The following is a 24,466-nucleotide window of genomic DNA, read 5'->3' on the forward strand; positions in this document are numbered from 1 at the left end:
AATACATCGTGTCACCACACAAAAAACATAAATTTATGAATAATTGATGAAATTTTTATACTTTCGCTCTCTATCACCAGAGAATTAATAAATTAAACAAATAAATAAACAATGACAGAAATGACACTGTACATAAAGCCGCCTACTCCTACTACTGAAGAGATGAATCATAGTCTTGCTGGTAGCCACAGATCTCAATGTCAGTGAGTTCTTTGTGTTTTACCTATAAGGTCATACCTACAGACACAGAATCTTAATACCGATTTGAGAAAGTAATTTAATTCTGAGAAACGAAGATTCCAATGCAAGGTTTTTTAAAAGGAGATTGAAATATACTGCATGTCCACCTTTATCCAATCATTACTATACTAACTTGTATGCAAACTGTAAATACAGTAAATTCTGTACCAGTATCAATGGCCAATAGTTGCCGAGACACTTTATTTTAAATAAAAAAATTATTTTTATAATATAAATAAGTTAATTTGTGACCGAAAGATATTCATATTTTTCTAGTCTCGTATTCTTGTATTCTTGTACTTTGTCGTTGATATGGTTATTAAACCATTTTTTTTTTGTAGCATCTATATGTTATCTAATTTATATTATGATAATAAACCACAATTTTTTTTATTTAAATTAACGTGTCTCAGCAACGCACGCCATTGACACGGTTACAAAAGTAAGGTTTACAGTATGTTTAAATTACAAGAGTTAAGAAAATAAAGAATTTAAATTAAGAAATTACAATATCAGCAGAATGATAAAAAACAACATTTATATGGCGTAGTATAACCGAGAGTCTTTGAGAAACATTATCACATTATTAAAGTTACTATTATCACTAAGAGTGGCGGTTTGGTCTTCATCCTGTTTATGTTGTCTTCATGTGTTCGTGTATAGTTGGCACTCAATTAGTATGTGTTTGACGGTGACACGAGTGTTGCAGGTATGACACCAAGGAGGATTTCCCTGGCTCATCAGGTAACCATGTGTAAGACGGCAATGTCCAATTCTTAGTCTTCTCATGACAACTTTGTCCCTTCTACAAAGTGCTGGTATTTTTAAGGCAGGTATTCGGGGTTGAATACTATGGAGTTTTGAGTTTGTTCTATTCCAGAGGTTTTGCCAGACTCTCAAGCACATTTGGTTTACTGTATGTTGTAAATCTACACCAAGTTGTATACTCTCCATTGGAATGTCAGAACGGGATGTCTCTTTGGCCGCTTGATCGGCGTTTCGTTTCCTGTAATACCCACGTGCGATGGAGTCCAAATAATGCTAACCGATACGTTCTTATCTAACAATAGGTGGCATGCATTGTGGATATTTGAATTAGTGGGTTTTGGGAGTAAAAGTCCTTGATGAATAGTATGGAGGATAGCGAATCAGTGCAGATTGCAAGGTTTTTGCTTTTGTTGGTTGGACAACTAAGTGCTTTCATGACAGCATATAGTTCAGCTGTGAAGATGCTACAGTAATATGAAAGACAAACCACAATTTTAATTCAAAATATGTTTAGAAACATCAAATTTTCAATTAAAATTGTTGTTTTTTCCTACTAAATATAGTAAACATAATCGTTCAGTTGAAAATAAGCTGACGTTAAAATGTCTCTACGAATTATAACGTACTGTAAATTACATACTAGATTATAAATAAGCTTATGTATTAAAATTAAATATCGTAATTATGACATACAAAAGACAATAAAAAAAAGAAAAACACAAGAAAATAAATAATAAAAAACAAAAAAGTATACCAGAAAAATATAAAAGAAAGGTATCTATATTAAAAAAAAATCGTAAAAATAGAAAAAAAAACCTAAGAAATGATACACATAAAAGAAGAATAATAATTAATTCTTATAATATTTAAAATTTATATTTATAGCAATTAAAATTTATTGTATGTAATAAAAGATAAACTAATTTTTGACAAATAGGATAAAAAAATAAAAGAAATGATAAAAAAGATATTCGAATTGAATACAGTTTATATGAATAAAAAGATCTTATGAAAATTTTCTGGATTTCTTCTAGGGAAGAACGTATTAGTAAAGGGTGCCCTCCGTTAAATAGACAAAATGCTCTTACCCCTAGAATTCAATTTTTTTTATTTTCTTACGGTATATGTGATTAAAAAATAAGACTTAGAGCAACTTTAATCCGTCACCCCATTCACCGTCACCCCCACTATCAAAAACTTCATTTTTTCGATTTTATTTTTTATGTGGGATACCATCAATTTAAAAATTTTAAAAAATGCAACACGCATAATGTTCATGCCTTTACATAATATTTAATGATTATATTATATATTATATTTTTTATAGATCCGTAGTTGAGTGTAGATAACTTCAAAATGCATTTCGATTTAACTTTTTTTTGGAGATGGTGGCAAAATAGATCAAATGCAGTTTTTTTATAGCATATATAACTTGAAGTAACTCACTCCTTTAGGACATTCAAAATATGTTCAGACCAAAAACAAAATTCCCCAGGTATTTGGGTTGTTTGAACATGTTTCTTCCATTTTTTGAATGTCCTAAAGGGCTCAATTAGCTTGAAATTGTTTATAACCTATAAAAAAACTTGATTTGTAATATTTTGAAGTCTATAAAATATCTAAATCCCCAAAAACCACTAAAAACGAGTTTTCGGGTTTTTAAAAGTGGAGCACCTTAGAAAGAAATCTGGAAAAAATTAGAAATATAGTTTTTTATAGAATACACAAAATAAAAAATAGACAAGCAGCAATCTTCAAAAAGAATTATTCGCCCTTTTCCAAAAAAAAATGCATTGTTTTGTAAAAGTCTCAACTATGGGTGTGGATTTTTTTTTAATTTTTTTAATTTATTTGCATCCCCCCTAAAATATATAAAAACTAAAAAATGACGTTTTTGGTCGTAGAGGATGGGTAGAGGGAGTGGCGGGTTAAAATTAAGTTGTCTTATTCTTTAGTCATATAGGAGGTTAAAAGTAATTGAATTTTCACATTGAGGTCAGTTTGCCTATCTTAACGGGGGGTAGCCTTTCAATGCTCGTAAAATGAACTGGCCATTATGAGGCAATACCTGCTAAAAATCTTTGTTAGTATAAGTTGAAAGTGATTCTATAAAATGACAAAGTTGTTACCAGCAATTATAAAAGGTTTTCAAAACCTTTATTAACTGCTGACCACTACTACCTATAGATCAGAAATGAGCACCATACTCGACCACGCGTCGGCTATCAAGCGCCTCGACGCGCTGTTCACCGAAACCAAACTCGAACCGGTTCAGAAACCGGTTCCCAAACCGGTTCCGGAGATACACGTCGAAGTCGATTCGAAGCACAACGCGAAATGTGAAGTACACGGCAAAAACGGCCGGAGAGACTCCTTCGGAAGTGTGTTGCACATCACCAACAGGAGAGATTCCTTGGGGAACGTTATCAGCAGAACGACGGAGCCGCCGGACTTTTTTGCACTTGGACCAAGAAGGGAATCTATGCCTGCTTTGAACAACAATGGATATTCCAGGTAAGACTGGGTGTAAGTACTAACCAGACCACTTTTTGGTTGTTAAATAAAACTCTGGATAAAACTAATACTTTATATTTGCATCTATGAAGTCCAGGAACATTATTTTCTTACAGATTTTCCGTATCACAAGCTTCTTGAACTTCTAAGTAGATCTTCTCCAATTTTGTGCTGGGCGACCTCTTTTCTTTTTCCTTAGGGATTCCACTCTAGGACAGTCTTTGCAATATTGGAGCTAGTTTTTCGAAGTGTATGACCGATCCAATCCCACTTTTTGAACTCTTATTTAATTTTCTACTCTATTTTGTTCGGTCAGGTGTAGCAATATTCGTTTCTAATGATTTTAGGCCAGAAAATACGAACAATTGTTCGTAGGCATTTATTAACAAAGACCTGCAGTTTGTAACCCTCGTTTCACACGCTAAGAATTAGAACGTGCGATGGTTGGAACGCACGGTAACATTCCAATAGTGGCTCGAGCAATCCTATGGTACCTTTCTCATTACACAGCTGCTGGAACGTTCGGTGATGTCGCCGTGTAATATAAAAGTTACCATGGGATTGCTCGAGTGTCATTGTGCGAATGTCATTGTGCGTTCTAGCGACCGCACGTTCAAATTCTTAGTGTGTGAAATTGGGGTTAGGGTTTTAGTCACTTTCCAGGTTTAACATCCGAAGAGTAGAGCAAACATGACATTTGACTGGAATATTCGGATTTTGTAGTAGGTATACTGGCCAAACTTCCAAATAGTCCAAGTAATGAAGCTTAAAATACGACAAAACCTCGCAATTTTTACAGAATGGATCGATTTGCTTGAAAATTTGAGGATAAGTAGTGGATAGTCCAAGGATCAAAATCTATATCATGCCAAAAGGCGCTTTTACCATGGGGGTGGTTGCCCTCCATCTCGGGGGTGGAAATTTTTATTATATTTTGACCGCAAGAGTTGGTAAAAACATTCATTAAAAGCAAAAAACGTTTTATACATTTTTTTGATCAAATTAATAATTTTCGATTTATTCTCTATCGAAAGTGTTAGTTTTATATCGGAAAAATCAATGTTTTTAATCAGTTTTCTGCTAATAACTCAAAAATTTTTCGTTTTATCAAAACAATTTTACTTAAGGCTATGGGTACATAATTCGCAAATATTTTACGTGTATCCCTACTTTTTCTGTCTTTACACGGCAAATTACGTGTAGTAAAATTCACACTGGTATGGATATGTAAACATTATTAGAATGTCATTCTACTTGAAAATGTCATCATTAATTTAAAGAGATGGCTTTTGAATGTTCAATAACTGTTATTTTTATAATTGCAAATTATTAATTCAGTTAATAAATGTGATAATTTTTTCACTAACTATGTATTCAGTGATTGTAATAATTTATTTGTACAACAAAAACTAATACTCAATCGAGAAAAGAGGAAAAGTGTTAAAGTGATTTTTTAATAATATATTGTTATGGAACGCTTACAATTTTGAACATCTTTAACAACAAAATACTTGGATCACAGAATATATTATCCTGATGTATTCTCTGCTTGGATCTTCCACAAATAATACACAATAAATAACTTTTTATTAAGTCCACGTCTTAAATCAATTATTTATTACATACACTATATATCAATAATATTTAATCAATAACACAAAATATTCCCGATGCAATGTCAAATATTTAAAATTGTCACTGATTGTCAGTGTCTGACTGGCAATATATGCTGACAATATTATATTCGGCTGAGTGCGTTGTAAGACAAAGATAGATTTGGAAAATATTACCACGGCATTGTGTTTATTTTTTTCGAATCCTGAAAAAACCAATAAATACTTTTGAAAAATTTAAACGCAGAATGAAAGACTAAATTATTACCGAGGGCCGAAAGTCCCTTAGAATAAATAAAAAGTTTACTTTGAATGAGGTATTTGAAAATAAAAATCACACTAAATTTTCTCTTAGTTTTTCACCCCTGTAACTTATTAAAATAAACATAATAGAAGTTCTCAGGGACTTTCGGCCCTCGCTAATAACGTAATCTTTCATTCTGCGTTTAAATTTTTCAAAAATATTTATTAGTTTTCTCAGGATTCGAAAAAAATGAATCCCCATTTGAATAGCATTGCAGCCGAAAATACGTACCGATCCTCTTAACAAAAATGTACCTTTTGAAAAAATAAACAAAACCGTTTTTTTATTTTCTTTAAGACCAATAGTAATCGAGCTGTACTTTATTAAATGTTGGCTCTTCTTCGTCAAATGCTAAATATTGTAGTTTCAAAGTCAAAGGACGGGAAAACTATGCATTTTTCGAGGATAACTTGTTGAAACTAATTTAAAGTATTTAAAAATATTTATCTCCAAAAATAAAAAAAATCTCTAGCTAAACAAATTAAGTGACTTATAATGAAAAGAATGTCAGTCCCTATTTTTTTCAGCAAAAAAGTGATCTTAAACAACCCCCTAATCACCACCCTAATTAAAATGACTCATTGACCTGATTTGTTTTTCTTGATTTATGTATTATTAATAGGTTTTATAAGTTTGATCGGCTTAGAATGATTAGTTTTGGATTAGTTTGCTGAAAAAATGGAGTTAAAAGTCAAAACGAGTTTTTGTAATTTGGTAAAAAATGCCCTTTTCTTCAGAATAGAAAGATAAAAAATAAAAAAGTTACGGTTAAAAAATCAATATATTTTTTTGAAAAAAAAAAGGAGAAATCCAATTGCAAGCATAATAATGTAAGTTAGCGATGTTTTTAGTCATTGGCCTTATTTATTCTTCTTTATTTATGTATTGTTAATAGATTCTAGAAGTTTGACTGGCTAAGAATGATTAGTTTTTAAAAAACTGAAGTTTAAAGCGAATAACGAATGTTTGCAATTTGGTAAAAAATGCCATTTTCTTCAGAATAGAAAGATTAGCATCAGAGATACGAAAAAATGTTTAAATATGAAATTGTAGGTAATTTAATTCCGAAGGACATGGTTTGATAAAATTTGTTCTACGGAAAAAATTGAGTGAATCGTAAATGATTATACCATCGAAAAACATTGATTATTTAGATATAGTTAAAACAACACTTTCGATAGCGAATAAATCAAAAACTATTAATTTTATCAAAAAATTGTATAGAACGTTTTTTGCTTAGAATGAATGTATGCGGTCAAAATATAATAAAAATGGTTGCCACCCCATCTCGGGTAAAACCCGTATGGGGGTATCACGCCCATGGTAAAAACGCCTGTCGGCATCATATAGATTTTGATCCTGGACTATCCACTACTTATTCTGAAATTTTCAAGTAAATTGATCCATTGTGCAAAAATTGCGAGGTGAAAAGCTTTGGTTCCTGGACTAAAAGAGGGTTGACCATGCTGAATGCTTGTTGAGCTTTTCATTGTTTTATCTTATTTAAGAATAATTTCCACGCACTTGTTGACTTGATACTTGTCGGATTTTCCAGAAGTGTATGATATAAAGATTGTCCCTTCAGTGTTAAAATTATTTCGTTAAGATATCATACATGTTATCTTTGTATTAACTACATAGCTTCTGTCAATTATAATATTATATTGCATTTTCTATTTCTAGTTTGATGATGATGATTGTTTAACAAAACACTTGTGTTCCCCTTGTTACTCGTCCTGTAATTCCATCGATTGATGGTCATTGATTCACCAGTTGACTCATCCACTCTTGTATTAGTTTACTCAATTTTCTAAATTTGAACTTTAGGATGTTTATTAATATTCGCTTCTTTAATAATTACTTCTTCTTCTCATATCCTTTTACACTCTCAGGCGTCGGATTGAGATGCCGGTTCTGCCTTTACCCATTTTTCAAGGCATTTCTATTTGAGGCCCCTAGAACACAAGGGGTGTAAGTGACAATTTTTAGGAAATTGGGTTAAATACAAAAATGGACTCCCAAACACATAGAAAACATGGTTCACTAGGAATGTAAGTGAGCAGTCTGTCGGATGCTGAAATCTAGTAGCAAATCACTTAATTACTTGGCCAACAGTGTTGAATATTTCAGTTGCCAAAAAGTGTTAGTTGTGAACACTGAAAATATGTTTTTGGCACTTACACCCCTTGTGTTCTAGGGGCCTCATTTTTGGTTATCGTCTTTAATTACTCAATAGCTTTTCCTTTATTCCTTCCTATTTCTTCTTTTTGATCTATCCATTTCTTTCTAGGTGTTCTTTTCCTTTTTCTTCTACTTCCCAATTCTAATATTTGCCTTGTGGTTCTTTTTGGTTTCATTATATTAATATATGCGAACCAGAATTTCTTATCCTATCCAGAGTGTTAATTTTGTTCAGGTATTTATTTAACAGTATTTAAAATCTTTCTATTGTGTGGTCTGGTCTTTACTCCTAACACCTTAACAAAAGATCTGAACGGTTTAATTTTCTTCGAAGACGCGGATCCCTGGTGATTCCCCACAATCCACCAAAAAAAGACATGGAACATCCCAGTCAATTCGCCTCTACTCTAAGGAAGGATCCGATAGGCTCATCTGGATCATTGCGCAAGGATTCTCTCTCGCACCGTTCAATGTCCGCCCTCAACAACAAAAATCTACTACAAGTGCCTAATATGATGAGAAGAAACTCTAGGAATTACTCGACGGACTCCCTTGACGGCAGAAGGAATTCTTGGGATCCCGGCAGGAGGGGAAGTTCTGGAAGTTCTTGCGGATACGAAGAACCAATTTGGGAGGAACAGAGAAAGGTTAGATAAATTTTTGGTAACTTAGTTATTAGCTTTATCATTTAACTTTAAAAACGTTTTTTACGGCAATTTCAAAATTAACCATTTTGTCTTCAGCATTTTTTGGTCTAACAATAAAACACTGAAAGCTTTTTGAAAGCTTTTTCTTCAATACTTCCACCATATTTATTATAAATTAATGTCACTACGGCTGTTTCGGCATAGTGCCTTTCTCCAGTGATGCATTTTACTATGTCTATATGTTACCTTGAAAACCCGATTGGTGTGAGTTTTTATTGAATCTCACCCCAACAGTGGCGAAAAGGGTTTAATTATTACCTTTTGCCTAATTGGACATAGGTGAATATTTTAGGACCACACTCATATGTCCCAAAGAAGGGAGTCCTTCGATATTAACAAACTAGTGAACTTTTAGAGCGACTGGTTCTGAAAATTTATTTGGTCTGGTTTTATAGTTACTAATTAACACGATATGAAGGGTTGTGTACACGAGAAATAAAAGTGATAAGCGACAAAAACATTTATTAAGAGAAAACAGTAGCGATCAACAGGTAGCGAAAACGCGTTCCAAGATTGCGGCTGTAATTTTGAATATTTTTTCGAGATATTTGGCACACGTATTCGTAATATAATAAAGAATGGCGGTACAGAGTCCAATTTGAAAAATATATTAATATGTGGAAATTACTCTGTAATTAAATACAATATTAAAAAAACGAGCCTGTACCGCCATTAAGAAGAACAAAAAAATACACTTTCTTCAAATAAACTTTTTTATCCGATGCCTAGATTTTGTGTCATTTTGGAACTACTAAAATTTTTTATTTCATTAGTAGTTCCAAAATGACACAAAATCTAGGCATCGGATAAAAAAGTTTATTTGAAGGAAGTGTATTTTTTTGTTCTTCTTAATGGCGGTACAGGCTCGTTTTCTTAATATTGTATTTAATCACAGAGTGATTTCCACATATTAATATATTTTTCAAATTGGGCTCTGTACCGCCATTCTTTATTATATTGCGAATACGTGTGCCAAATATCTCGAAAAAATCTTCAAAACTACAGCCGCAATCTTGGAACGCGTTTTGGCCACCTGTTGATCGCTACTGTATCACCTTAACAACAACGAGTTTGACAAAGAAGCGGCTTAACGATAAATTGTTTTAGTAGCGAAAGAGGGAGAAAAAGTCTATTATACAAATTTCCGTGTTGACAATTAGCGAGAGGGGTAATTATTGCGAGAGCGTAACGTATTTTCACGACGAAAAGATTAGCACACACTTAACACCTCGCCTTAGAGAGGCTGGCTATAGACTACTCAGTTTTTATTCTAAAACTGCAAAACAAGAGCGTATCCATGGTATCCACACATGTTTGTACCCTTGTGACCACCGAAGACGCCAAAGCAGCAACCATATGTCCGTTATCTTTTGTGACCTAACACAACACACACTCAAGTTTTCAGAGAATTAAATCTTTCAAACACAATACAGATTGTCCCAACAGATGATTTACAGGAGAGATTTACAAAAATGCGAATTAATTTAACTGTTGTTTTCACAACACCGATTTCAGTTAAAACCCGAATTTACTAGGAAAAACTAGTTTTAACTATGCGCTTTAGACAATTCTAATTTTAACTAGTGAAACTAGAACTATCAAATATTATCAGTTAATTCTAGTTGAGACTAAACATATTTCAGTCAAAACTAGTTTCTACTATTTTCAGTAATTTCCAGATTCAACTAAAACTCGGTAAATAATTTTATTTTTTTAGCTTGCATTTTCAAACTCTTGTGTGCTTCCTTTCTAGCTAACAAAATTTGATGTTCTACAATAAGACCGGCCTCTTCAACACCCGATTCTTAATTTCCCGATCTCAACTCCTGAACAACCATAATAAACTTGTAGCTCTGAGGCTCTGATCTGTGATGCTCCTGTGATTGCATATCGATCAAATTAATCTACCTGACAGCGATTATTCATTTCTGAATGCAACATAGGTTTCGACACAAGACCTATCTTCGCTTTTATATTCTTACTCTTCTTGCGTTGGCAAGTTTCACAAATTGGTATAAAAGTATAAGATCATAGCAATTGTTATATTTACGTATTTTCTGGCGGTTTCAGTCTTCAACCTATCCCGACCTCGATGAACAATAGCAACAACGGGCTGCTCTTCAGTTACGTCAAAAATTTCTTCGGCAGGTACATAATATTTGATGGAATCAATTCTCGAAGCAAACTTTTTTATTTCGCCAACTTCAACAATTCTAAATCGTTTTAGTCTTCAATTTTGTAACGGTGTTTTCTTGGCAGACAGTTCCGCATCTTGTACTTCGGCCATTAATTTATTACACATGCTTTTGGTCACAACATTGTAGTGACTTTATTTCTTCTCGGTCTCTTCCTTTTGTAAAATCTTTTCCAAAAAAAACGTTTTTTCCACGTTCTTATATCTGTGCTCTCAACCTGATCTTCGACATTATCTTTCATGGTGAATAATACACAGTAGTGTAACATAACTAATAAAAACGATGCAGAACAAACAACAGTAGTTGCACACACTAGTTTGTTACCGACCGGCTGCCTTCATCATTAATACTACCCCGAACAAGCCAAATCATAATCATATTTGTCTCTTCTCGCAACGATTTTAACTGGTATTCGCTAGTAATTCCAGTAAAAACTAGTTTAACTTAGTATAAACTACTCTAAATGTAATTCGTTCGGGATTTCTAGTTTTAACAGAATTTAGCAGTCAAATTAATATAGTTTTGACTAGTTAAAACTAGAATTGTCTAAAGAGCGTAAGTAAAACTAGTTTTTCCTAGTAAAATAGGGTTTTACGGTAACATATACACTTTATAGTATTTAACTGAATAAGTTGAGGATGGGAGAACTGTTTGTCAGTTGGTCATTCATAATTATATCTGTATCTTTTAATTTATTAATTTCTATAGATTCTGATAAGAATAGCTTAAGGGCTTTGTTTTGAATATGGAGATTTTGAAACTCGTCATTAAAAGAATGGTTATGATCTAAAAGATAAAGTGCGTAATGTTTTTCTATTATTGATAGCCCTTTTGTGTTCTGCTATACCAGGGGTGGGCAAACTTTTTTTATTAAGGGCCACAAAATGTTTTTGGTCTATTACCGAGGGCCTCAATATTTTTTACCTTTACATGTTCGAATTTTCAACTTTTTATTAATTTTGTTTAGGGGGGGGGGGCTATGATTTAAAATCAGCATCTTAAGCATTTTTGTATGAATGTTATTCACAGAAAATTATTATTGGTGTTTTTTATGACGATTTTTGAGTTTTTGATATCACTCAGAAGCCAAAATAACATATTTTTTTTTTTGTAAAAAGGTTTGCAAATAACGTAGTATTGTTAAACAAAAAATAAGCTTAAAACCAAAAATATCCCGACAGCTTTACCTCACGAAATAAAGAAAATATATGATAAATTTCAGATGGATCGTCAAGTAGCTTTTTAGTTAGATTTTTAGTTGAATTGGTTTTACTGCGGAAAGCAGTTTTGACAAAAACTGGAATTTTTTTGTCTGTCAAATCGTAAAGTGATGCACACCGGAAAATGTTTTTGAATCGCGGAATAATTTACAAATAAGAAGGAAGCAACTGTTGAATGTTTCTCACTACGCTCAAGCTGCTGCAAAGCGAGTCGAAGGTGGGGATATTAAGAATGCAATATTTCCGGTAATTTTACTCCGGTCAAACTAAAATTTTTAGACAGTAGTCTTGAAGTTATGTACTTTCAAAAATAATAGTTTTGTTGTAAAACGAAAACTAGAAACGTCTTATATTTCAATTCAATCAGAGAGTGTCATAAACACCCTACCCGGTTTCACGCTCGTAAGCTATCATCAGAGAGCGTATAAATTACTTCATATGAATGAACTAAAACAAATCCGACTGCTAATACCGATTCACAACAAAATAACACGAAACGGGTGCCGTGGCGGTACCCGTATCGTGCAGCATTGGTCCGAAATTTGGCTTAATGGCTTGTATTGCAAAAATATACAAATTAACTTATAATTTCTAGTTCAGTGTAGACTGGTACGAAATCCATTTGAACAAAAAAATAATTTCTTAGAAGTGATAAGGAAAATTATATAAATATCTTCAAAATCTTTGAAACGATTTTCAAATTCTGTCAACAAATTACAAAGCTTTTCTTTATAAATTTTAAACTTATTTTCTGGTACAGTATTTAATGATTTTAATTAGGGAAATTATTGAACTAACTCTTTCTTTTTTATATGATCAATGAATAGTTTTGAATAATTTGAGTTTTATTTTAAAAGTTTCATTTTGCGTTCAAAACTTATAAATTTAGTAAATGTGTCGCATTTTTCCTATCTAAAAATATAGCAATTTCGACCCCTACTCCTCTTACTCACAGCACCTTTTAAGAACCTTTTCTATACTTAATATGACTGTGGTATCTATAAGACATCAGTATGTTTTGTCTCTAATTCTTCCAAATATTATACTATGAATGCACGATGATTTTTAATCCTCTTGAACGAATAAAATTAACAACATTAGTTGTAATTGAAATGACTTTGTCTACTTGCAAAACATTTTTGAACAATACCTGCTCCTGCTGATGGATTATGCATTGAAAAAGTAGGTAATAAATCATGTTCTGTAAATTGTTCATAAACGTAATCTTTAAGTTTTCTCAACATTACAATATTTTTGCTCCTCTTAAATTTGGCGCTCCGTCAATTGTTACACTTACTAGTAGGTAGTTACGGGTTAATTACGGGAAACTTCGCGGAAAAATCACCCGCTGCGAAGGTGTTAATTATTAGTAGCTGCATTATCTATATAATTATTAATATTAGCGATAATTAAACAAAAACATCTTTAAATTAAAATAATTCACTTTTTTCCGAGGGCCGCAAAAAAATGTCTAAAGGGCCGCACTTTGCCCACCCCTGTGCTATACGTTTGTTAAAGGTTCTACCAGTTTTATATTAGCTATTATGGTAGGGGAGCAAAGTATGCTAAATGTGCAGTCACTCGAGCGCTTTGGGGACCTATTGGGTTGTGATTATTAGGTCCTAAAACCAAAAAAAGTTAAGTAAAATTTTCCATTTTAGCGGGCGCTTGCCATTTTTTAATTTAATTTTCCATTTCCATTAATCGTTTTTTCCGAATATAGCGCCATCTATCCATAATTCGAAAAAATATTTCGAATAAAAGTTGCTTATTTTTATGCAGAGAATTCAAATCTGCAATAAAAATGGGGGCTCCCATTTAAGATTTTAAAGTAACCCCCCACCCCACCTCCGTGAGGGGTCGCGTTTGGTACCATTCGATATAGTTTTCAAAAATATTAAATAAGTGTATTTTGCAGTTTTTCGATCTGATGTTTATTTTACTAAATATCGCAGGATTTGTATTTAAAATTTAAAATTTACCCCCCACCCCTCTCTGCGAGGGGTCGTGTTTGGTATATATCGATAGATTTTTGAAAAATATTGAACGTGTAGTTTTTAGTTTTTCGATCTGACTTTCATTTCGCGAAATATTCGCCTTTTTCTTGTGAAACTTTGTGACTCACCAATTCCCTTACGCCCCGCTCAAATCGTCAGATTTTTTAAATATACACTGTTTTGCATGTACTTAACTTACCTTATCTTAATCTGACAATTTCGAGTATTTTTAAGGATAGATTTTTTTTTCGGGCCCCCCTAAACGAACTCCCCTGTGTTAAGAGCCAATATATGGCAGAGGTACATCTGCAGGGTACCACGTTTCTCCCCATATGATAATCTGACGCGCTCGAGTAACTGCAAAAATCCCCGCTTGGGCTCCCCTACCATTAGTTTGATATTAGCTGTGCAGTTAAGCGTATGGCGGAAACACCAAAAATGGATTTTTTTTCGAATTTTGAGAATGTTCCGGATAGAAAATGGCAGATCTAATCCCGTCGTTAAAAAGAACGGAACAAACATACGAAAAACAATTTGAAGTTTGCCAAAAGTTACTTACATAGCCTACAAATTCTTTGAAAAATGCAAATAATTTTCCTGAGCTCGGTTTTGATCCAAAAAATCTGAAAATGTGTTTTTTTCATCAATCTACGAAAAAATCAGAGTGTTGTTGGGCATGAAAATGAATGTTCATGAATTTTTTACAGATTTTGTAAAGCAGAGGATTGTTCAGGATTTTTTTTTCAAATAAACACATTTTTTGCGATTGGGAACCCTTGAAGCCACATAGGGAGTTTAATATTTGGCTGACAGTATCTAAATATGTACTTTCCAGTGCCCAATCAAAAATTAGAATCCAGGCGAGTGCAGATTTTACCATCTTATTCCACTATATCCTTTCGCGAAATACTCGACCGTCCCACTTCTTCTGGCAAACCCGGTATAGACATTTTAAAATTAAAAAACAAAGAAACTAAATTAAACATAATAAAAAGTGCGTTTTCCTGCAGAAAATAAATTTGTAACATACACCGTTGTATTATTAGACGGAATGTTCAATAATTATCTGGTTAAAAATATGGCGAACGCGCCGGGGTATAGGAGTAACATTTTTATAGCCCAGTAAATAAATGTTACAGTGATACCGTGGCATTCAGTGTCACTACTGATTGGCATGAAAATTTGGATTTACCCTCTACTTCAAAGTTGGATTTATGCCGTTGGTTGCTTTTACTTGGGGGGTCACCCCTTCTCGGGGATGAAAAAACATACGTTTCAAAGAAGTCCGGAAATGGATAAATTGACTAATTCCAAGAAACTTCTGTTTTGGGAACCTTCTCTGGTTACACCTCCGAGGCTTCTACAATTTGCAAGCCATACGGATGCTAAGACTAAAGAAGATGAGGGAATTTTACAATTTATAATTCACGTCTCATCTGCTCAGCGCGATAAAGTTCCAACGAGAATGGTTCCCTTCGTACTCCAATCAGAGTAAACATGTAAATCAAAAATGAATAACCATTTTCAATTTCGTTGCAAAACGAAAATACAGCCGCACCATATTCTAGTCCAATCAGAGACATCTATGCCATTTCGTACGTTGCAATCCGGGACTGTTTGTTTTGGTTGGATCAGAGAGAGCAGCATATGTACCTCCCGATGACAGACTAGTAAGTTTCGAAACCGGTAGAGGTGCTTGCTGCCCTCTCTGAGTGGACTAGAATATGTTGCGGCTGTATTTTCGTTTTGCAACGAAATTGAAAATGGTTCTTCATTTTTTATTTACATGTTTACTCTGATTGGAGTACGAAGGGAACCATTCTCGTTGGAACTTTACCGCGCTAAGCAGATGGGACGTGAATTATAAATTGTAAAATTCCCTCATCTTCCTTAGTCTCAGCATCCGTATGGCTTGCAAATTGTAGAAGCCTCGGAGGTGTAACCAGAGAAGGTTCCCATTGTTTTCAGTCTGGTGGGATGTGGAGTAACATTATGTTGTTTTATATGCCATTAGAGTGAAAACTTAGTCTTTTTTAAACACTTTTTTAATTTTTAATGAACTTTTAATGTTAAGGACTGAAATGTTTTAATGAATTTTCCCCGAAAAGTGCTTTATTTTTTGGCCATTTCACGTTCAACTATTCGATTTGTAATTTGACGAATAAGAACAGATTTTCATGAGCTACAACTTTGCTTGTACCGGGTGTGTTGACCTCCTTAATACACATTTTTTGTTTCGTTTTTTTATAAGCTACATTATTGCCAAGATTATATTTTCGATAAAATAGGTACTTACTTAGTGAGTTATTTGCTAAAAACCTCATGAAAACGTGTTATTTCATTTTATCTATTTCCGACTTATTTAAACTTATGTTTCTTCACCAGCAAGCAAAAGCAACCAACGACACAAGTCCAACTTTGAAGTAAGTAGAACCTTAATCCATATACAGGGTGATTGATTAGTAGGGTAAAGCTCAATAGCTCCGCTATAGTAATAGATAGCAATAAAAGTTAATAACAAAAATTTTAGCCACCTTTGAGTTTCACATTACAAAATTAATTAGAATGTTACAGGGTGTTCGATAACACAGTGGCAGACCTAACTTATGTTTTCTTTTAAATGGAACACCCTATATTTTATTTTATATTCGAAATCCTGTTAACTTCTCCATCACAAAAATATAAAGGTTCGTAATGTTATACAGGGTATTTACAAAGTTTTAATCAATTTTGTATGAAAATCGTAACAAGTTCAACTCCCTGTATAAATAAAAATAAGCACAACAGCAATAGTATATTAATGCCATATTTTTTTATTTATTGTCAAAATTTTTAAGAATTATTGATATTGCTAATTTTCTTTATATCAAATACAGGGTGAGTCAAAACGCAAGTACATTATTTTCTCAGTATGTAATATTAAATGGAACACCCTGTATTTTATATCATTATTGAAAAGTAACATTAACGTACTTTAATTTTTATATAACATTCCCTATGCCCAAATTTATTAGTTTTCGAGATATTTTCATTTTTAAGAGCAAATTATTTTAGGTGTTTAAATTTATCTAAATTTTAAGTAAGCCATGACTGAATTGACAATTGAAGATTACCGATTATCAATCCGGTAATCAATGTAACACTGTAGCTAGTAAAGAAATAAAAATAATTTATTAGTAATACATTTTACAAACAAAAACACAACCACTACATGCAACATTTTTGAAACAATTAAAAACTATCTTTTTAGGTAAATGCAACAAATAAACAAAGAAAATTAATAACAAATTTTACAAAAAAACACACAAACACAAAATACAATATTTTGTGAAGACAATTAAACACTACTTTTGTATGTAAATGTAAATGTAAAAATGTAACAAATAAAGAACGAAGCTCAATTTATCAGTAATACATTTTGCAAAAAACATGTTTGAAAAAATTAGAAGCTACTTTTAATAAAATATTTTTAATATTTAATTACATAAGGTGTTCAAAATTATCTCCTAACACATTTATGTACGCCTAAAAACGATCATTGAATGAGCTACTTACTCTACGGAGCATTTGTAAATTAACACATCGAAATACACTTTATATTCTATTTTTCATCTCATCCCTTGTTGTTGGAGGTATTTTATAAACTTCATTATTAACGTAACCCCAAAAAAATCAGTCCAGTTTATTAAATTCTGGTGATTTGGTGGCCACGCTACTGGTCCATTGAAAAATGAAAATATCTCGAAAACTAATAAATTTAGACATAGGGAATGTTATCTAAAAATTAAAGTACGGTAATGGTACTTTTCAATAGTGATATAAAATACAGGGTGTTCCATTTAAGATTACTGAGAAAATAATGTACTTGCGTTTTGACTCGCCCCGTATTTGATATAAAGAAAATTAGCAATATCGAGCATTCTTGAAAATTTTGACAATACGTTAAAAAATATGGCATTAATAAACCATTGTTGTTTTGCTTATTTTTATTTATACAGGGAGTTGCACTTGTTACGATTTTCATATAAAATTGGTTATAACTTTGTCAATAACCTGTATAACATAACAAACCTTTATATTTTTGTGATGGAGAAGTTAACAGGATTTGGAATTTAAAATAAAATATAGGGTGTTTCATTTAAAAGAAACATAAGTTTGGTCTGCCACTGTGTTATCGAACACCCTGTAACATTCTAACTAATTTTGTAATGTGAAGCTCAAAGGTGGCTAAAATTTTTGTTATTAACTTTTATTGCTATCTATTACTATAGTGAAGCTATTGAGCTTTACCCTACTAATCAATCACCCTGTATTTTCAAGCAAATCCGTCGTGACGCTGAAAAGTACACTTCAAAACTATCATTTACTGGGCTATTAGTATTCCTTAAAAAAAATTTTCTCGTTGCAGTTCTTACATAAGAAGCTAATTGAGAAGGCACGATACAAGACATGATCTAAATACTTATTTTCGTGATTGAGCGGCGTGACTCTTCAATATAAGATATAATCTTATGATGAATGAAGTATTATTTTAATATTGTTCTATTACATAAACGTCTAAATACATTCATTGTTACATGGTATTAACATTACAGTGACCTCCGTATTAAGTAATGTCGGCTGGGAAGCGAAAATTCGTTAATCTGGTACGCTTAAAGAACAAACAATTGGGTTAAAAACTTCGTAATTATCTACAAGTATGATTGTTAAATTTAATGTAATAAGAATAGTTTCCCAAGTAATCATAACCGAATGTCTGTTTTCTTAAAGTTAACGGATGATAAAGAGCACGATAAATTATTTTGTCTGCGGTATTGCACATGTTAAAAAGCGGGTAACATTATACAAACAACTGTTAGGCTTGTTCTGAAGCTATTTCCTTAGGGTTAAACTATTAGGCTATTGATTGATGTCTCAAAAATAGGGCTAAGAGGAACTGCAACATTAAAAGGGTTTTATTATTTCATATATGATCAATGGACCCGCAAATATGAAAATCCGCGAAGTCTTAGTCTCTTTTTCCTTCCCCTGTCATTCTTACAAGGTGATCCATCTGAGACCAGGGCCGCGTTTAGGTTAATTGCCGCCCTAAGCAGTTCTCTAGTAGCCGCCCTTCAAACATGTACCATTTTTGCGAAAAAAAATTGCAGAAATTTTTATTTAAATAAGAATACACTAAAAATGGATTTAAACTACGATGTTTATATACCTATAATAATTGTCATTCTTCAATGAAAAAACCTATTTTCAAAAAAAAGCCTTTTCAAAAAAAATTTGTTCTGGACAAAATCGACAAATTGCTAACACGTTCTTGCGTCATACTTAATGGAAAAACATTTTTAATTCTTGACATTTTCGAAAATGACCTTTCAGCGGACACGTTGGCAACTGGGAAGCACAAATAAATGTGCAAATCAATGTCAAAATTAGGGAAAATATCTTTCAATCCACTTAGTGCAGTCACTGAAGGTTTTCACCTCCGACTTCGTTGAATCTCCATCGATTTTCATGAAAATTGGTGAGTAGTAAGAGGATACCTCAAGGAACAATGGTGACATGATGCCAACTTGCGCTTTTACCGTGGTGGTGAAAACTACCACTTTAAGTGGGGGTGAAAGAAATAATACCATAAATCGATAGCGAGACAAATTCTAAGCCAAATTTGTTATATAAATTATTAAAATAAATCAATAGTTTTTGCGTTATTAAAGATCAAAGATTTAATTTTTTTGTAAAAAATACATGTTTTAAAGCTGTTTTTCACGTATAACTCGAAAACTGTAAGCTTTTACAAAAAAGATATTATTACCAAAATTAAAGGTAATAAAAAGCTGAATACACTCCTCACTTAAAGAAGTAAACTAATGTTAATTCAAAGTGATTTCAACAATTTTTACCGGTTTAGAATGCATATTTTTGAAAAAAAGATGTAATTTAAAAAAATCAGAATATTTAAAATTATCGTAATTTTCATTTTCTTTTGATAATACCTACTTAAATCCAAAAATACTCAATATATGTAAAAAGTGATATAGGTATGTACAGTCGAACCCGCTTATTAGAATACCTGTTATAGGAATATCCCGGTTTAAGGAATAGAAATTTGAGGTCCCGAAACGTTTTTACTAGCCTTAAATGATCAGTTATTAGAAAATCTCGGTTATAGGTAATGTTATAAAATGCATCATTTTCCCGTTATTTAAGCTGAATACTTAGATTTGGTAATGATACTCGCCGAAAAAATATACATTCAGTTACCTATAACTCACTTCTAGTTAACATTAAAAGGGTTTTCAAGTAAGGAGTTTATTTCGTTTTCTATTAGCTTTAATTTTGGTAATAATAACTTTTTTGTAAAATCTTATAGTTTTTGAGTTATTTATGAAAAATCGGTAAAAAACATGCTTTTTTCTCACGAAAAATTAAAATCTTTGCTCTTTAATAACTCAAAAAGTATTGATTTATAATAACTTTGGGTAACAAATTATGCTTAGAATTTGTCCCTCTATCGAATTTCTAATAAAATTTCTAATTTTCAGGGGATATTTCTAATAAAATAGTTTTCAGTCCCGAGAAGGGGTTGCATCCACCCCCAGGGGCAAGTTGACACCATGTCACCTATGTTCCTTGAGATATTCTCTAACCACTCACCAATTTTCATGCAAATCGATGGAGGTTCAACGAAATCGGAGGTAATAGCTCATATCCACCTTCAGTGACTGCACTAACTCTTCTTTAAATATTAAGTTATGTCAATTGGTGATTTTATTGTGGTATCCAAATGACCCTTGAAGTGAATGCATTCATGTATGAATGATGTATCTTGGTCGTCTTTATTTTGTATCAGATTTTCAGCTTCTTTAATAATTTCTTCATTGCTATTAATTTTGGCAAATCTGTTAATAACACGAAAACGTTGACAAATAATTCGATAAGATTCCAGACGTCTATTCAAATCTCATACAGGGTGTCGATTATAACATAGAATGTGTGGATTTTCATCTCATCACTAGCTTAAAAGTTTAGTTCATCATCGGCCCCGCCTCGTCAAATTGATCTCTTTCTTATTTCTTTATAATATGTTTTATTTGGGTACAATTTTTTGGTTTCCTTGCGGTAAAGTAATTTGAAAGAGATATTCTTTAATGACAGAACCTAGATTCATAATTTTTATATACAAATTTTTTTGTACAGTATTTTTGCCGCCCTCTCATAATGTGCCGCCCTAGGCAACTGCCTATATTGCCTAATGGATAAAGCAGCCCTGTCTGAGACTATTTGTTCTGGCGATCTTGCTACTTTCCGGTACATGTCTTTGATCTCTGCATTTGTTTGTCTTCTCCAAACGTCTGTATCGTCTTTTAGTCCACCGAATATCTTCCTTAGAACACTCCGTTCCGAGTTGTTCAGCATATTTTCTTGATTTTTGTTCATAACACATGTTTCGCTTCCGTAAAGGACTGTAGGCTGTATCCTTTCAGTTCTTGCCATTAACACATCGTCCGCAAAAGCTAGGATCTTCTGTTGTCATAAATTATACCTTTCGTTTGTATTCCACTCCCTCAATATTGCTTCCAACAAGCAATTAAAGAGTACCTATACTATTCACAGCGAATCTTCCTGCTTTAACCCATTTTTAACTTTAAATTTTCCTGTTAGGCTTCCTTCTATCCTTAAGGGCGCTTTACAGCTTGCAATTCTACCTGCAAGACGCAAGAAAGTTGCCTAAAGGCATGCGCAGTATGGCGTCAGTTGATTATTGCATGCAACTTCTTGCAATTGCGCGATAATCGGTTTGGTGCCATTTTTTCTGCAAGTTTTCGTGCAAGTCTAGGGGAATTTGATTTTTCCACAATATCAAATGTCATTGACGACACGGATTCACGAATACATGCCGATCAGGTGTTTTCTGTTTGTGAAATATATCAAGGATGGAAATGAATGAATAATGAAATGGCACTTTCTGAGATTCTATAATTATTGTAAATTGTATATTAAGTTACGGAAGCTCTCTCTCCTCTAGCTAAGTACCTTAGGATAATAATTAATTTGTGTTTCGCAGAAATATTATTTCGCAATATAGATTTCTTTGTAATTGTTCAATTTTTCCCAAGGGTTTATTAAAATGTACATTCATTCCTAGAAAATTAGTCATTTTCATCATCTGCTTGGATAAATTCTTCTGTTGGAGATACATTATTACCCCTCTTCTTGTTCAACTAAGATCTTACTCACCATCTCCGATCTCGGGCGTTCTAAATTAGTGACGAAAAGGCTGGCTGCAGCAATAGTTAATACTTAAAGTTGCTGCTACCGCCTTTTTCCTTTTATATTTGGTTATTTCTGATAGTCTTGGCATTTCGAAATTTACCAAGTTAAATAAACAGCAATAAAGTAATTAAAAAAAACAAAAGTTTATAAGTTAGGTTAAGGGTAAAACTTTCAAATTGCATGCAAGCTGTAAAAGACCATGCAATAGACTTGCATCAAAGTCTTGCATGCAAAAAATTGCAGCAAGTTTTCTTGCAAGCTGTAAAGCAGTCTTTACTTTATTCTCGGTCTTCATTAAGGTCATTTTTACTACCCTGATCTCTTTTCTGGAATTCCAAGTACTCTTAGGGCCGGTACACGACAATTAGACCGAAATCATTAGACCGAACTCATTAGACCGAAAAGCACTTTACCGAAACCTCACTAGACCGAACAGCATTAGACCGAAATGGTACATAAATTAAAAAATATTGCAGTAAATTATGCTAAGATTTTGTATATCTGTCTTTTTGTTGATTTTATTTTTTTGTACTATTTTATATATAGACTGTGTAAATTGTTACTCTGTACAGTCTGATATGAAAATTTTTTCATCCGTTAAACAAATTAGTGAAGGTAAAAATAAATTAAGGGTAGAGTGACGTTAACACCATTTTAACTATTTATAATAAATAATAACCATCCAAATAACATTTAGTTGTAATTACATTAGTCTTATCTCTTTTACTACGACAAGTAAAAAGAACTGCTTTTCGGTCTTCTGCTCTCCGGTCTAGTGAGGTTTCGGTAAAGTGCTTTTCGGTCTAATGAGTTCGGTCTACTGCTTTCGGTCTCTTTACAGTAAACCCTTAGGGTCTGGTACAAACGCCTTCTTATCGCAGAATAGTAAGCTCAGTAAGCTTGCTTAAAATCTCTATAGAGGAGGCCTAGCTTTACCTGTTGCTCGTACGTACTGCTCTGAATCATTTTCAACACGAATATTTGATCCATGGTGGATCTGCCCTTTTTGAATCCTCCCTGGTATTCACCAATCTGCTCGTTTAAGTGCCTTTCCAGTCTGCTTCTTATGACTGTGGCGAGTACCTTAAATGTTACGTCTAGAAGAGAGATACCCCTGTAGTTTTCGCACACTAGTATATCTCCCTTCTTATAAATGGAACATGCTATTGTCTCTCGAGATGTATAGTTTTCTAGGTGATAGTTTGAAAAAATATTTGTTACTACAATTTCCTTTTCTTTTCTTGTACAAAATGTAAAACATGCCTAAATTATGCCATTTTAAAGTGAATCATATCACAAACCATCGCTACTCTTTTCAGCCTTATTTTGTCTTTGATATTGCACTACATGTAGTCCAGTAAATGAACGGGAAATTCGGCGATACCGTTTAATTTTCAGGGGCAACTCCTAATTGCATGAAAATTTGGATTTAGGTTCTACTTACCCTCCACTTCAAAGTTGAAATTGTGCCGTTGGTTGTTTTTACTTGGGGGGTGACAGTCACCCCTTCTCCGGGGTGAAAAAACATACGTTCAAGTAAGACCGTAAATGGATAAATTGACTGATTTTAAGCAACTTTTGTTCTATAAAGTTTTTTTTTTCAGACGGTTTTTCGCAAATAACTCAAAAAGTAAATATTTTATGGAAAAAAATATCCTTAGCAAAAGTGTAGCTTATAAAAAACCCAAAAAAATGGTGTATTAGTAAAGTCTATTAATCAAATAAAGACAAAGTTTTAGCTCATGAAAAATACGTTCTTATTCGTCTAATTCCAAATCAAATATTTCAAGGTGAAATCACCGAAAAATTAAGCACTTTTCGGGAAAAACCCATTTAAACTTTTCTAAAGTGTTTATAAAAAGCTTTGTTTTAATTGTTAACAAAAGTTTTAGCATTAAAAATAAGCGAGTTACGCTCAAAATAAAGTTTAGTCCAGAAAGCCACTGCGCATCCGCTAGGAAAAATATTCTAATTCGGATTTTTTGCACAATCTTACTCAAAAAAGGCTCCTTTTAACAAATTTGCATGTTGCCAGGACCAAAAGGTGGTCAAAAATTTTTTAATCGTTTTTTTTTTGTTTTTTCCTAAAATTATTTTGTTCGCATGGAAAAAAGTTTTTTTCGGTTTTTTGGATCATTCCAAACAGAAAAGGTCTTTAATGACTTTCCTCTAAAAATGATAGTTTTTGACATATAAGCGATTAAAAATTGAAAAATTGCGAAATCGGCCATGTTAAAAAAAAACCCTCAAAAACTATGTGAAAAACTGAAAATTTGAATGCTGCCAAGGTAGCATACAAGGTAGATATTCTTTAAACATCGATTGATTAAATCCCGAAGAGTTTTTTGCAATACAATATTCAAAACTCCTTTGTTATATAAGTATAAGTATAAGTATAGGTCGATTTTTATTTTTAAGTTATGATATTGTGGCATATATGGTATACTAGTGACGTC

At 32.7% G+C, this 24,466-nt stretch overlaps 1 protein-coding gene across 10 annotated transcripts in view; it reads left to right on the forward strand.

The window, feature by feature from the left end:
- LOC114329587 (WD repeat-containing protein 47) overlaps positions 1 to 24,466 on the forward strand; it is a 313,869-nt gene that overhangs the window by 217,437 nt on the left and 71,966 nt on the right. For 2 of the 10 annotated variants that reach the window (XM_028278749.2, XM_028278748.2), the window contains exons 2-3: positions 3,196 to 3,522; positions 7,955 to 8,267. The exons of the other annotated variants lie outside the window; for them this stretch is intronic. In XM_028278749.2, the coding sequence (XP_028134550.2) occupies positions 3,203 to 3,522; positions 7,955 to 8,267 (633 nt within the window). In that variant the 5' untranslated portion in view covers positions 3,196 to 3,202. The remainder of the gene's footprint in view (positions 1 to 3,195; positions 3,523 to 7,954; positions 8,268 to 24,466) is intronic. 10 annotated transcript variants of the gene reach the window in all.

This window comes from Diabrotica virgifera, chromosome 5, assembly GCF_917563875.1.
Source record: "Diabrotica virgifera virgifera chromosome 5, PGI_DIABVI_V3a".
Taxonomy (NCBI): domain Eukaryota; kingdom Metazoa; phylum Arthropoda; class Insecta; order Coleoptera; family Chrysomelidae; genus Diabrotica; species Diabrotica virgifera.